This window comes from Dicentrarchus labrax, unplaced genomic scaffold (assembly GCF_905237075.1).
Source record: "Dicentrarchus labrax unplaced genomic scaffold, dlabrax2021, whole genome shotgun sequence".
In the NCBI taxonomy this organism is placed as follows: Eukaryota; Metazoa; Chordata; class Actinopteri; family Moronidae; genus Dicentrarchus; species Dicentrarchus labrax.
Window position 1 is genome coordinate 26707225 of NW_026136720.1, and position 12889 is coordinate 26720113.

The 12889-nt window shown below is 37.9% G+C and overlaps 1 protein-coding gene across 1 annotated transcript in view; it reads right to left on the reverse strand.

Annotated features, from left to right (window-relative positions):
- lrp5 (low density lipoprotein receptor-related protein 5) overlaps window positions 1-3259 on the reverse strand; it is a 69837-nt gene extending 66578 nt beyond the window's left edge. Inside the window, 1 exon segment of the mRNA XM_051383127.1 lies at window positions 2932-3259. Within this exon segment, the coding sequence (XP_051239087.1) occupies window positions 2932-3016 (85 nt within the window). The 5' untranslated portion in view covers window positions 3017-3259.
- Between the last annotated feature and the right edge of the window lie 9630 nt (window positions 3260-12889).

Below are 12889 nucleotides of genomic sequence, written 5' to 3' on the forward strand. Positions count from 1 at the left end.
TGAGTCTTAGCACTCTACATCTCAGCCTTTCTTGTCATTAAGTGTGCATACATTTTTGAAATTCTTTTTAAAATACAAAAAGGTGGAATGATCAGTTATCTTATCGGTATCGGCCATGAGAAGCAAATAATTAACAGTTATTGTATCGGCTGAAAACAAATCCATATTGTGCATCCGAACAAGAGGGTGAAATTGCGATACAAATATGTGAGAATTTCGAATCAGTAGATGAAAAAGAATTTGCAGTATCAAGGCGCAAAGACTTCAGTTTGACTTCACAAAATGAAACATGTATTTTTTTTCACAGTTGATGCACTGCCTCTAAAATAAAGAAGGATTCTATGATTTGATAAAGAAAATATATTTTGTAGATTTTTGTCTGAGAAATAAAGGAAACATTTTCAGTCATAACCTGTCTTCAATCTCATTTTGTAAAATAAAAAACACGAGAAAATCGTCCTGTGAACCCAGTATCGAACTGTGAGTTCAGTGTATCGTTACATCCCTACTAAACAGCCTTACAATGAAAACAATATTCTAAATAATAAATCGATTTAAAATGAATAAAATGGTGAGGAAATATGTGGTTTGCTTAGTGCCCAGTGTGTGTATGATGTGGGTTTGCAGAGTCAGTGCACACATTTCCTTTGTTCTTGTATGCTTCATTTAGACCATCATTAACAAGATCAAGCCTGGATTGATTTATTTTTTGTAATTTAACATCATCCCAATCATCATATCTCTTATGTAATTTAATCAGCACAGAATGACAGGATGGTCTGAGTCGGTGAAAGAAAATGTAACAACAAAGTAGCCGGTGATTTTTTAAAATGGAAGTTATTGTCTGATTTGAAACCCCATCAAAAGTAAGAATAATTGATAACGGCACAATGTTAATAAATGTTGCTTTCAGGGTCTAAAGTGCATAGTGCTGCTAGTTTAAAATATGGTTTGATATAAAACTTGGTGAATGGTTTAACTGTGCGTATTTTTAACAATTTCAGCACATTCTAACAACGCATTTAATCTCTAATCACAAAGTATGCAACTTGTACAGCGTGATGTAGAAACTTGAAGCCACCAGTGCACATACACTGAGAATGGACTTTACAGTGAAGTAGGAGACATCTTGTGTCCAGCAGCAAAACTTTAGAAATCAACAACGTTTGCATATTCAGAGATTCTGGAATTCTTAATGAGGTAGGAGGAGGAGATTACCTTTTAAGGATTTCTATGTGGAAATTATATGTGGAAAGAACACAAGACACACACTGTTGTTCCAGTAAGACTATTTGTACAAATACATGCCTGAGGGGGATCTTTAATAAAAACACCAGCATTAGTTAACTGACTTGAACAACTATGACAGAATTAGTGTGTACTGTGTTGTGATTTTTAGTTTTAGACCTTTTGAGCTGTCTGCATATGGTCTCATTGAGACTTTTGACACGTTACATGTCTTGTTTTATAGGGTTGTAACAATACAATGACAATCAATCAATTCAAGTTTATTTGAATAGTGACAATTTATAACAGGGTTATCGCAGGACACTTTTTAAATAGAGCAGGTCTAGACTGTACTCCGTATTCACCAACAGCATAAGTAAGCACTTGCAACGGCGGCAAGGAAAACTTCCAATCAGAGCCAAGAAAGATGGAAAGAGGCTTTTGGCTGGTGGCTTGAAGATAGCTGTTTGTTGAGTCTCATTCCCAGCATCGAAATGTGACGCCCAGGGAATTAGACTTGACAATCAACTATCATTCTTGGCTCTGATTGGTTGTTTTCATTCAGACCCGGTGGATTCTTGCAAATACCATTAGGAGCACTAGGAGGAGTCAGAGGAACCTGATTGTTTCACAGATTATCTGTCTCATGTACTACAGTCAGGATATAGTGAAAGTTTAAGTGAATATGACAAAAAGTTATTTATTACAAAGTTACCTACTGCAGCTTTAATGGCCATATGTGATACTGTCTCATATCAATTGCAGGCACCTGAATGGAATCAAGATTGTATGGTGGCAGACTTTGTGATATTGGCAAACCCCATATCTTTGTCCAAACAGTATCATGATGGAACTGGTGATTTACACCCCTGATGTTCTGTTGTGTGTGTGGTCTCCAATTAGAGTAGCTGCTACATTACTGAGGATCCAACAAAAAAGGACCTTTTAATGTAGCAGTGAGTGAGCTTACAGGGATCTGTGGAGGCACTGTGCAGTGGGCTAGCGGATAATAACATTTGGTTTAAGATGCTAGTACACATATAACAGCTAGCCCAAAGACCTGATGTAATGCCTTACATCCATATGGGAGAAAGCTAAGCTCCGCCTCTAACTGGGCAGCTTCACATTAAATAGTAAGCCGCAAATGAGGCAGTGGAGAAAGTAGTAAGGTTTATAAAGACATTGATACACGGGAGAAAGTCTTTAACGTGTCCAGCTGCGTTTTCTTCCCCAAACACACATTCCAGCTTCTTTTTCACTTTGAAATCACAAAGTCTGCTTGACACCCGACACCGAGCAGGAATGGCTGGAGCTGCCGAGGCCCGAGAAAATAGCCCAGGCTGCCTTCAAACTCCATTCCTGCTCCGACGCATAAACTCACAAACTCCAGCGGCTGTACACAGCTAGAAGGACCGTGTATTTAGCCCGGGTTTACCCTCCGGTGCGCCGCGCACTCTCCACGCAAACTTTCGACACTTCCATCGCAACTATTGTGTTGTTGTACCCTTGGGACATAAAAACCTCAACTTTCAGGCGAGGAATCACAGCTAGCGTTGTCTCAGCGCGGGGGGGACGTTAGAGGGGAGTGAGGCAGAGACACAATGGGAGCACAGCGCGTTAACTACTGTGTTCTTATCGTGTCTGGTCCCGGTAAGCCTCCACAGTCCCTAAGGATCCATGTTGTGAACAAAAAAGTGAACGTACCGTCAACCGCCGACAGCAGGGAACTCCACAGCAGCAACCCCAGCAGCAGACCGCCCATTGCAACTCCTCTGCGCGTTAAATCCATAACTCCCGCTCCATTCTCGGTTATTTACTCCTTAATTAAGTTGTAAAGACGTCCACTTTTCCGTATGTACATGTACACACCTGGGCCCGGGTTCCGTTCTACTGCTAGCTGTGTGTCTGCACGCGTGTGTGTGTGTGTGTGTGTGTGTGTGTGTGTGTGCGCTCCAGTGTGTGTCCCTCTCTTTACACTGCACTTTTTTTCCCCTTCCCCAGTTAGGGCGCTCGCGCTTTACTTATACTTTGGACTGTCGAGCTCGCGCACGGAGAGAAAGGGCAGGCAGACGTGGTGTGACGTCATCCGACACGAGGCAACAAAAAGGCATTTCCACACTAACGCTGGTTCTGTTGGTGGAATGTGTGTCTCCTAGAAAAAGAGTAATAACTGTCATATAGCCTACGTGGCTTATTTTCTACTGGAACAACCTCTGTGTTTCTCATTATTTTCAAAAGTTAGTATTTTACAATACTATGCCAAAATATTGAGAAACTTTCTCACTATTTTGAGATAGTAAGTCATGATTTTTTATTTTAAATTTCTCATTATAATGACTTACAGACTCCTTTTTTCTGTCACATTGACGGGAATGGGCTTCCATAGGTCCATACCTGGGCTGGAAGAAAATACCTTATAAACTCTATTCTTTTCATTCAGCTCTTTACTCATTTATTTAAGTGCATATTCTATTTTGTATCTTTTTATCTGTATTTATATTTTTCTAGCTTGATTGTGATTCCTATGCACCAATGTACCCAGGCAAATTCCTCATATGTGAAAACTTACTGGGCAATAAATCTGATTGTGATTCTGAAATATTTTTATTTCAAAAAAGGTCAAGGAAGTATCTTTTAAAATAATTAATCGCTTTTATTTTTACAAAGATATAAAAAGAACATTGATGTAAGATGCTAATTTTTCAACTGGCTCCAGAAGATGTGTGTTGTTTATTTTAGTCTTGCCCCTGTTCTTGTTCTTTTTGGAAGATATTTGTTCTTTTATTTCCCAGTATATTGTTTCTGATTTTACCCTTTCATATGAAAATAGATTCTACAGTAGTAGTAGTTAATTTTTCTAATCATTCAATTCAATTCAATTCAATTTTATTTGTATAGCGCCAATTCATAACAGAAGTTATCTCAGGACACTTTTCAAATAGAGCAGGTCTAGACCGAACTCTTTAAAACATTAATTACAGAGACCCAACAGTACCACCATGAGCAAGCACTTGGCGACAAGGGCAAGGAAAAACTGCCTGGAGGAAACTAGTTTGGAAGATGGAAACATTCGGCCTGAGAATATTCCATTCCTTTGATTTTAACAAACAAAACTGGATATTGTGGGGAGTAGCAGAAAAGTAACTTATTAGTAGTGTAACTAATTACTGTTGGCAATGAGTAATAAATAAAGTAATAAATTACAGTTTTTGAGTAACTCGCCCGACACTGCCTGTCAGCCAGTTGTGTTTGTATTGTAATACCTATTCTGAACTCTCTCCTGACAAATGCCAACAACAACATTATTATTTAAATAAACTAATACTAAAAGGAATAAAATACTAAATTAAAACTAAACATTTTTCAACAATAAAAAGTCAGGTGTAATGAGCAAACACACTCTGGAACTGAAACTAAACTGAATATAAAACAAAAATGTAAAAAAATAATAATAATAAAACAAATAAATAACTAGTTTGGTTACAAGGAATGTGACAGGAAGTCTGTTCACAGTTCTATTTGATTAGTTTTTATCCCTTCACACGTATCAACTGCAACGATTTTATATCTTTGTTGTTGTACATGCACTGTATTTTTATGTCTATATGACTTATGTTTCTGAAATAAAGTTTAATTAAATAGAATTGAATATATTTACCAATCAAAATTTTAAAGCAAAAATCCAAACTTTTCAGAACTCAGTGTCCATATTCAATATATTTATTCTATATCTGAATTTACAAACAGCTGATAATAACCATGGTAGGCTTTACATTAGATCTATTTAACTATTTATTATTTAAAATTCTAAAGCAAGATTATAATGGATACAATGAACTCCTACAAAATTCATTCAATCACGATATATCCTTCCTAAGTCCCGCCCCTTTTGCATCCTCTGTCAACTTTCTCATTTCCTTCGCTTAGATGTGCTATGTGCTCGTAAGCATGTGTCACATTTAGTTGTACAGGAAGAAAAGTTAATTGGATTGGATATAAAAGTACAAAAATAGATTTTTTTGGTAAAATCTTTTGGCATACTTGCTACATGTTAAATAAGGGTACAATGTGACAATATGATCTTAAAGGGTTAAACAGGCCTTTTTCATTTAACAAAGGTTCAGTCACTGAGAATTTGATTTTGGGTTTCTTTTCAGTGCAAAAAATCATAAAATGTATGACACTATGTGACCCCAACTATTAAAAGAGGGAGAGACAGATCCAGTCTTTCTTACCATCATAGCGTACCATCATAATGCAGCTTTAATGCTGCTGCCAGAACAACTGTTGCTATACTCAATGGAAACAGCTGCCCTCCCTACACATTGTGCATGGTATTTTACTTCTTCGGACACATTTCTTTTAGAGAGTTCAGATCCATTGCCAAAACAGTGTAATATCAATGTGTTAGGTTATGCCAGAGAACAGATCAAGGCTTTGATTGTGCAGCTTGTCTTTATTTAAACCACCTGTAGATATTGGAGGGTTGTCTTGTTTTGTATGTGTTGAGTATTAACTGGCAAAACACAGCAACCAGCTCAAACTGTTACAGTTATGTGGGTGCTTTAATTTTTGTGCAAGGTTGCTAAAAATCCTAAATCAGCTTTGTTAGTTTGTTTATATTATGTCCTCCTCATGTAAAACAAGATAAACCACCCTGACAGTTAAGCATTTTATGTGGTGTGCCTTGCACATTTGTAACTATGTTGTTATGTGGCATTACTGTCTTTTAGAAATTACCGTTTCATACTACTAAGTTGTTTTGTAAGACATCCTTGTTGCCTGGATGACATTCAGTTTCTTCCCATGAAGAAGGCACAACGTTTTTGTAATGCAAAAAAATCTTTGGGACATGGATGGTGGGTCACACTTATGTTGACCCATCATCGTTCAATTTTAAATGGTAAATGGACCTGTACTTGTATAGCTCCTTTCTAGTCTTCCAACCACTCTTTTACACTACGTGCCACATTCACCCTTTCAAACACATTCACACAGTGATGGCAAAGCCCATTAAACAGAATTTAAACAATTAAACAATCTGCAACATCACCACTAGATGCCACTAAATCCTACACACTGGTCCTTTAAAGCAGTGGTTCCCAACCTGGGGGTCAAGACTCCACACACAGTTAAAGTTAAAGTTCTTAAAACCATCAGAAAACGTATTTCTGATCTTATATTTACAGGAAACAATCTGCTGAAAATGTATCCACACAGCTCATTTTACACAAACCTTCCACAGTGTTCAGTGTTCAGTTTGTGTTTGTGCTCATTTCACAGTTGATCAACCTTTCTGTACTGTTAACAATACTATATATATAAATATAAATATGTATATGTATAACCATAAAATATATCACTTAGTCAGGGGTTGTCAGTTTGCTCAATAATAGAAAAGGGGTTACCTTTGTTGCATGTCATTCCCTATCTTTCTCGTCCCCCATGTCATCTCTCTGCAAATAAAGATACTTAATCTGTCTCTTTCTGTGTGTGGAGTCTGTACTGCATACATACACAAATGTCAAACTATATCTTTAAGACAAATGTTACAGCTCTTGCATACGATAATATTTGAGTGTTATAGTGTTCTTCCAGATCTCTCTCAACAATCTGTATTTGTCTCTTTCTTGTTCCAACATGTCAATGCCCCCATGCACAAAGCAGCTCCATATAGAAATGGCGTTCCCAGGCGCCGGGTTAGCTCAGTCGGTAGAGCTGGCAACCCATATACGGAGTTGCTGCAGCGGCCCGAGTTCGAATCTGACCTGCGGCCCTTAGCTGCATGTCATCCCCTCTCTCTACCCCCTTACCTGTCTATCTTCAGCTGTCTCTGTCAAATAAAGGCCAAAAAAATTACTTTAAAAGAAGAAAAAAAAGAAATGGTGTTCCCAGTTTGTGGACTCTGACCTCAACCCATTCCAACACCTTTGGGATAAACTGGAACTCTGTCTGTGAACCAGACACCCAACATCAGTCAGTAATGCTCTTGCTCTTGTGAGCAAATCCGTGCATCCAGGTTCGACATCTGGTGGGAACCCTGAAACCAGAAGGGTTTGCTGTTTCAGCTGCACATTAATGGTCATTAATGAAGCTACTGTTCAGGTGTTCACATACTTGTGGTCATGTAGTGTATATTCACAACTTATTTTATATATTTAAGCAGTTCCACCTTAAAAATCACTGCTTCTCCCACGCTGTTGGACAGACAAAGGACGTCCCAGAGGGGCTGCGAGCCGAGCTGCTGCTAACGTTAGCTCAGCTTGTTTCTCTGATAACTTGAGATCCAGACGTCCTATGACTAAAATCCTTCATCAGGTTCAAATCTAGAGTTAAAAAGCTCCAAGATCTAAACAGTGGATGGTAACAATGTGGCTTCAGACTGGATAAAAAGTCAATGTATGACAGCTTCTGGCAGACAACCACAACACTGACACATGCACAAAAGGGATATGACGCCATTGACGTTACCTGATAAAATTGAGCCATTGACTTACATAAGATGGACAGCTCTCCAAAACTGAAGCCAAAATAGGAAGTATAGGTCAAAGCCTGCTGCCTCTATGTTAGTAGATGTTTCACCAGCTAAAAAATCTAAAAAAACATGTCAAATATATTTTTAACAAAGATTGTTTTTGTCATTTTAGGTCATTCTTATCACCCTGATGTTCATTCAAGTCTTCAATTTTCAGTTCTTCAATTTTCAGTTTGGTTTTAATTAGTAATTTAAAGCTATAGAAAATGGGGCGTATGGGCGGCCAACCCCGATCACTACTGCGCAGACTCTAGCTCCGAGTGGTGAAATATGGCAACATTCTGGATATTTTGGCTTCATTTTTCTACAACAGGAGGAAGTGAGGACGCAACATCCATCTTTTATAAGTCAATGGTTTGAACATTGTTGGAATCATATGGGATAATGTAAGAACACAAGTCAACTACATATAGAACATAGAGCTAGTGTTCACAGATATATTAATGCAGAAATGTTACTGATTATAGCTTCATGTATCAACTTCTCTTCTGTTCACATTGTCCCAAAAAACATCTTGATTGCTTGACTGCACATCTGGGCTGCAATGTTCTTCAGTGCACTACATAACAATAGACCATGAACAACATCTTCCAGGAATAGACAATACAACAGCAGAAGATGGACACACACCACTGCGTGCACACCGATGGAGATCTGTGTCTTCACACACACACACACACACACACACACACACCTAGAGCTAAGCCAGCCCTGGCATTATTCCCTCTCCTTTCTGGATGCCTTGTTTCTCTGCTCCAACTGGCCTCCACTCTAAAGGCTCTGTAAACTCAAAGCATATGTTCTCCTCCTCTGCCTCTCGTACATGTGAGAGAGGCAGGCGGCTATTCCACACTATAGAATGTGCAACACAGAGAAGGTATTATTGTTCTGGCAGTAGTGGTAGTAGTAGCTGTGGCTGTAGTGACACCTCTAGTAGCAGTGCTTTTCATTGTCAGTGGAAGTATTCCGATTATTTATTATTTATCAGTAAAATTTATGAATATCAGAGGTAGTGGTATTCATCATGAAGAGATGACCGTTATCAGTTACTAATACCTTAAAGGTCCAGTGTTCAGAAATGGAATATAATATTCATAGGTATGTTTCCATTAGTGTATAATCACCTCAATATAAGAATTGGTGTTTTTGTCAGCTTAGAATGAGCCATTTTTATCTACAGAGGCAGAGTCTGCCATGATGAACGAACCAACCATTTGGCTTTAGATAGGGGCCTTATGTGCATTTCATGGCTTTGTTCCTCACACATATTGTTCTCCTGCTTTTACAATCTTAGAATCAGAAGAAACAGAAGAAGATTCCACAGCTGTAGGAATATAGAGAGGCAAAATGTACAACGTGTGTACATTTTCTTTTCTTGAATAAAATCAGACAGTTACAATTATATAGAAGTGAGGTAGAATAAAAAGAATAAAAAGACCCCCCCTCAATACAAAAAAAACTAACAATAAAACAGATAAAATAACTGCACTGGGGCAAATACATTTGTTTTTATCATAAAAGATGAGACATGATCGAAATTAAACATGCTAGAATGAATAAAGAGATATGTTTTGAGAAATATCTAAAAGATGTCACTGACCTTTGGTCTTGAGGATCTGAGAGTGCGCCTCACTACTCACACAGGATGTTCGTACGTTCAGATTGAGGTTTTGGTCGAGGTTCCACTAACTTCATTATGAAAGAAATCACACAGTCAACACAGATATAGGATAGGATTTATTTTTCGGTAAATTGGGAGGATCTATTGTTAGAAATGAAATATAATATTCATAGGTATGTTTTTTTGTATAATCACCTGAATATAAGAATTGTTGTGTTTTTGTTACCTTAGAATGAGCTGTTGTTATCTACAGTCACCTTCAGTGGAGTCCGCCATGTTGAACTGACATGTTTCTACGATAACCCAGAACGGACAAACCAAATACTGGATCTACATAGCGCCTTTTGCACAGTCACCGTAGTTTCTCCTACACACCTGTTCTCATTCCCAGGTCATTAAATACAGACACCAGTGGTATTCAGTTAGTTTTAATCTGCAACTTTACCGCTAGATGCCAGTAAATCTTACACACTGGTCCTTAAATATGAATTTCCTTTTTTTCCTTTTTCAAATGCTATATATTGCGTAAACTGTACACATGTTTGTGTTTTCAAGTTTTTTTTTTTTTGTATGTTCATATTTTAATATTCTGTTATCCCTCCAAGTAATTTCTTTTTGATAAGTTGGACAGCTGCTGTTTGCTGCAACTTTCCTATTGGAGAACATTTGATTTGCCATAAAGTTATGTTTCAGTTCGGTTACTTATTTTATCTACCTTAACAGGGCATAACGTATCCATTCTATTCATTCTGTTTCTATGCTCCCAGTCTGGCCCTGGAATGCTGTAATGAAACATATTTTCTTTCCCCAGTCACCTGCAACCCACAGCCGCCGGCCTCGCTTTGATCCACACACTGCTCTCTGCAAATAACAGAACGATCTCTGCATTGGTCTGCACTCTTCGCTCTATAAAGACTGAGGCTTAGGAGTAATATAGTGTAACAAATACCTTTCTCTCTCTTTCAATGCGTAACAAGGAACAGGTGAGGCTATCTAGCGTCTGAGGCCGCATTGAGGAGAGCTCTTTACAAAACAGAGCTGTTTCACATGTGGGAGCTCTTAATCAGACGCATACTGCAGAATGTCAGTCACATAATCCGACTGCTCTCAGAAACACCTGCATTAAGACACTGAAGAGAACATTTCTGTACACAGATTTCAGGACTACAGCTTTTGGACTGAGTACCACTTGCCTTCCAAGGTTGTAGGAAAAACAAAGGTGACAGAAACACAAAAGGCCCTATCTAGACCTAGTGTTTGCTCCATAGAAGAGGACCCGCTTGACACACCCTGATAGCTCACCTGGTACAACTGGTGCCCCATGTACCAATGCTGAATTCTTACTGCAGCAGCCATAGATTTGACTCCGACCTGTGGCCCTTTGCTACTTGTCATCCTCTCTGTCACTCTTCAGCTATCAATAAGTATCAATTAAAGGCAATAAAAGCCCAACAAAATATCTTAATAAGTTAATAAAAAAAGAACACAAGATAAAAAAAACGGCTCATTCTAAGGTAACTAAACACAACAATTCTTATTTTCAGGTGATTATACATAAATGAAAACATGCCTATGAATATTATTTATAGGGTAGTAAAGAGAGAAGGACAGAGACTACGGTGGTCGACAAGGGCAAACGCGCCGCAAACAGCAAAACGCTGCAAACACAGGAATGATGAAAATCCAAAAACACACAAACACATAAAACAAATCCAACAGAAAAACGCTGCAATCACAGAAACGAAGCAGAAGCAAAAACTTACAAACCCAAAACAAATGCCAAAGAAAAATGCTGCAAATACCAAAAACACACAAAACCCCAAAACAACTCCAAGAGAGAAACGCTGCAAATTCACTCGACACAAAAAAGACATGAAGAAGAAGAAGAAGAAGAAGAAGAAGAAGAAAGTTGGCTAAGTTTTGGAGAGGAGAGTAAAAAGGTACGTTTTCCTATGTCTTTTTTAAACACTTGGCCGTAATCTTTTATAATATTATAATTATATTATTTAATACTATTTAATATTAAAGAAGAATATTATAATTATTATAACATTATTATAATATTCTTCTATAATATTATATTATTATAAAAATATAATATAATTATTATAATATTATATATATGTTTAAAAAAGACATAAAGGAAAACGTACCTTTTTACTCTCCTCTCCAAAACGTAGCCAACTTTCTTCTTCTTCTTCATGTATTTCGGGTCTGGTCCCACAGGACTGGTCCATCTCTCAAGTCGGGTCCCCCTAGTGGCCTGGCGCACTTCCATTTTGTGGAGCGAATTTGTAGCGTTTCTCTCTTGGAGTTGTTTTGTTGTTTTGTGTCTTTTTGAAATTTGCAGTATTTTTCTTTGGCATTTGTTTTGTGGGTTTGTAAGTTTTTGCTTCTGCTTCGTTTCTATGATTACAGCATTTTTCTGTTGGATTTGTTTTATGTGTTTGTGTGTTTTTGGATTTGCAGCATTTTGCCGTTTGCGGCGTGTTTGCCCTTGTCGGCCACCGTACGAGACAGATACAAAGGTGCACAGGAACAATAATAGCAACAACTATACTAATAGAAATGACTTCTTGAATTTATTTTCTTTTGAGTCTCTGTATTAATTAAGTTTCTCCTGATTGAAATACGGTTTGACTTAACTGAAAACTGAGTTTTCTCTACAGTTAGCTAAGCAATCCAGTTCTTCAGATAAAGCCATCGGATTTACCTTTTACCAGAATTCCACCAACCAGCCTCTGTGCCTGCAAATGAAGCCAACATGGAAGTAACAAAAACTGCAGTTCCTCTAACGACCAATTGAGGCTGGTTCCAGAAGTAAGTCAATCTTCATAAGGTCCCAACTTTAGACCATTAATAAACATATTTACAGCCTGGTATAAACAACAGTTTTGGCCTCTAGCTAATTTCCCCAATCATGATAACTGTATGGGGGGGGGTTATAAAACTCACCCAAATTGTGAGTCAGGACTCAGATGGTGATGGCCAACGCCAACACAATGGCTCCTCAGAAACATATGGGAGACGTCACAGAGATCCACTTTTGTCATAATACATATGACATCTACGTAATGTAGAACCTTCAAGTACTTAAAACACATGAATATGTGGATAGATACATAAATATATGGATAGATTGACTGAACGCCCTCAGAAATTTGGTGTTTCCCCACATACAGAGCAGTCTGGCAACCAAAAAATATTATAATGTTTTTTAAAAATGAATGTACATAGTTATGGCAGGAGTCTAACATTCAAAATGGCCAACTACACTAAGGTGGTTGTTCAAGGTTCAAAGAAAAGAAAAACTGAATATCATCTGCATTTCCTGTTAAAACAGACAGTTTATGCAGCATATGACAACAGAACAGTACTTTCCCTTGTGTTTTTGTCAACAGCTTGGTTGGATTATAGGAATGGGGATAAAGGGAACAAACAAGCATGTCTGGTACCAGGCCACTTTCACAGGGTGCTGGCAGGGTTACATGTTGTTTTCTAATCTA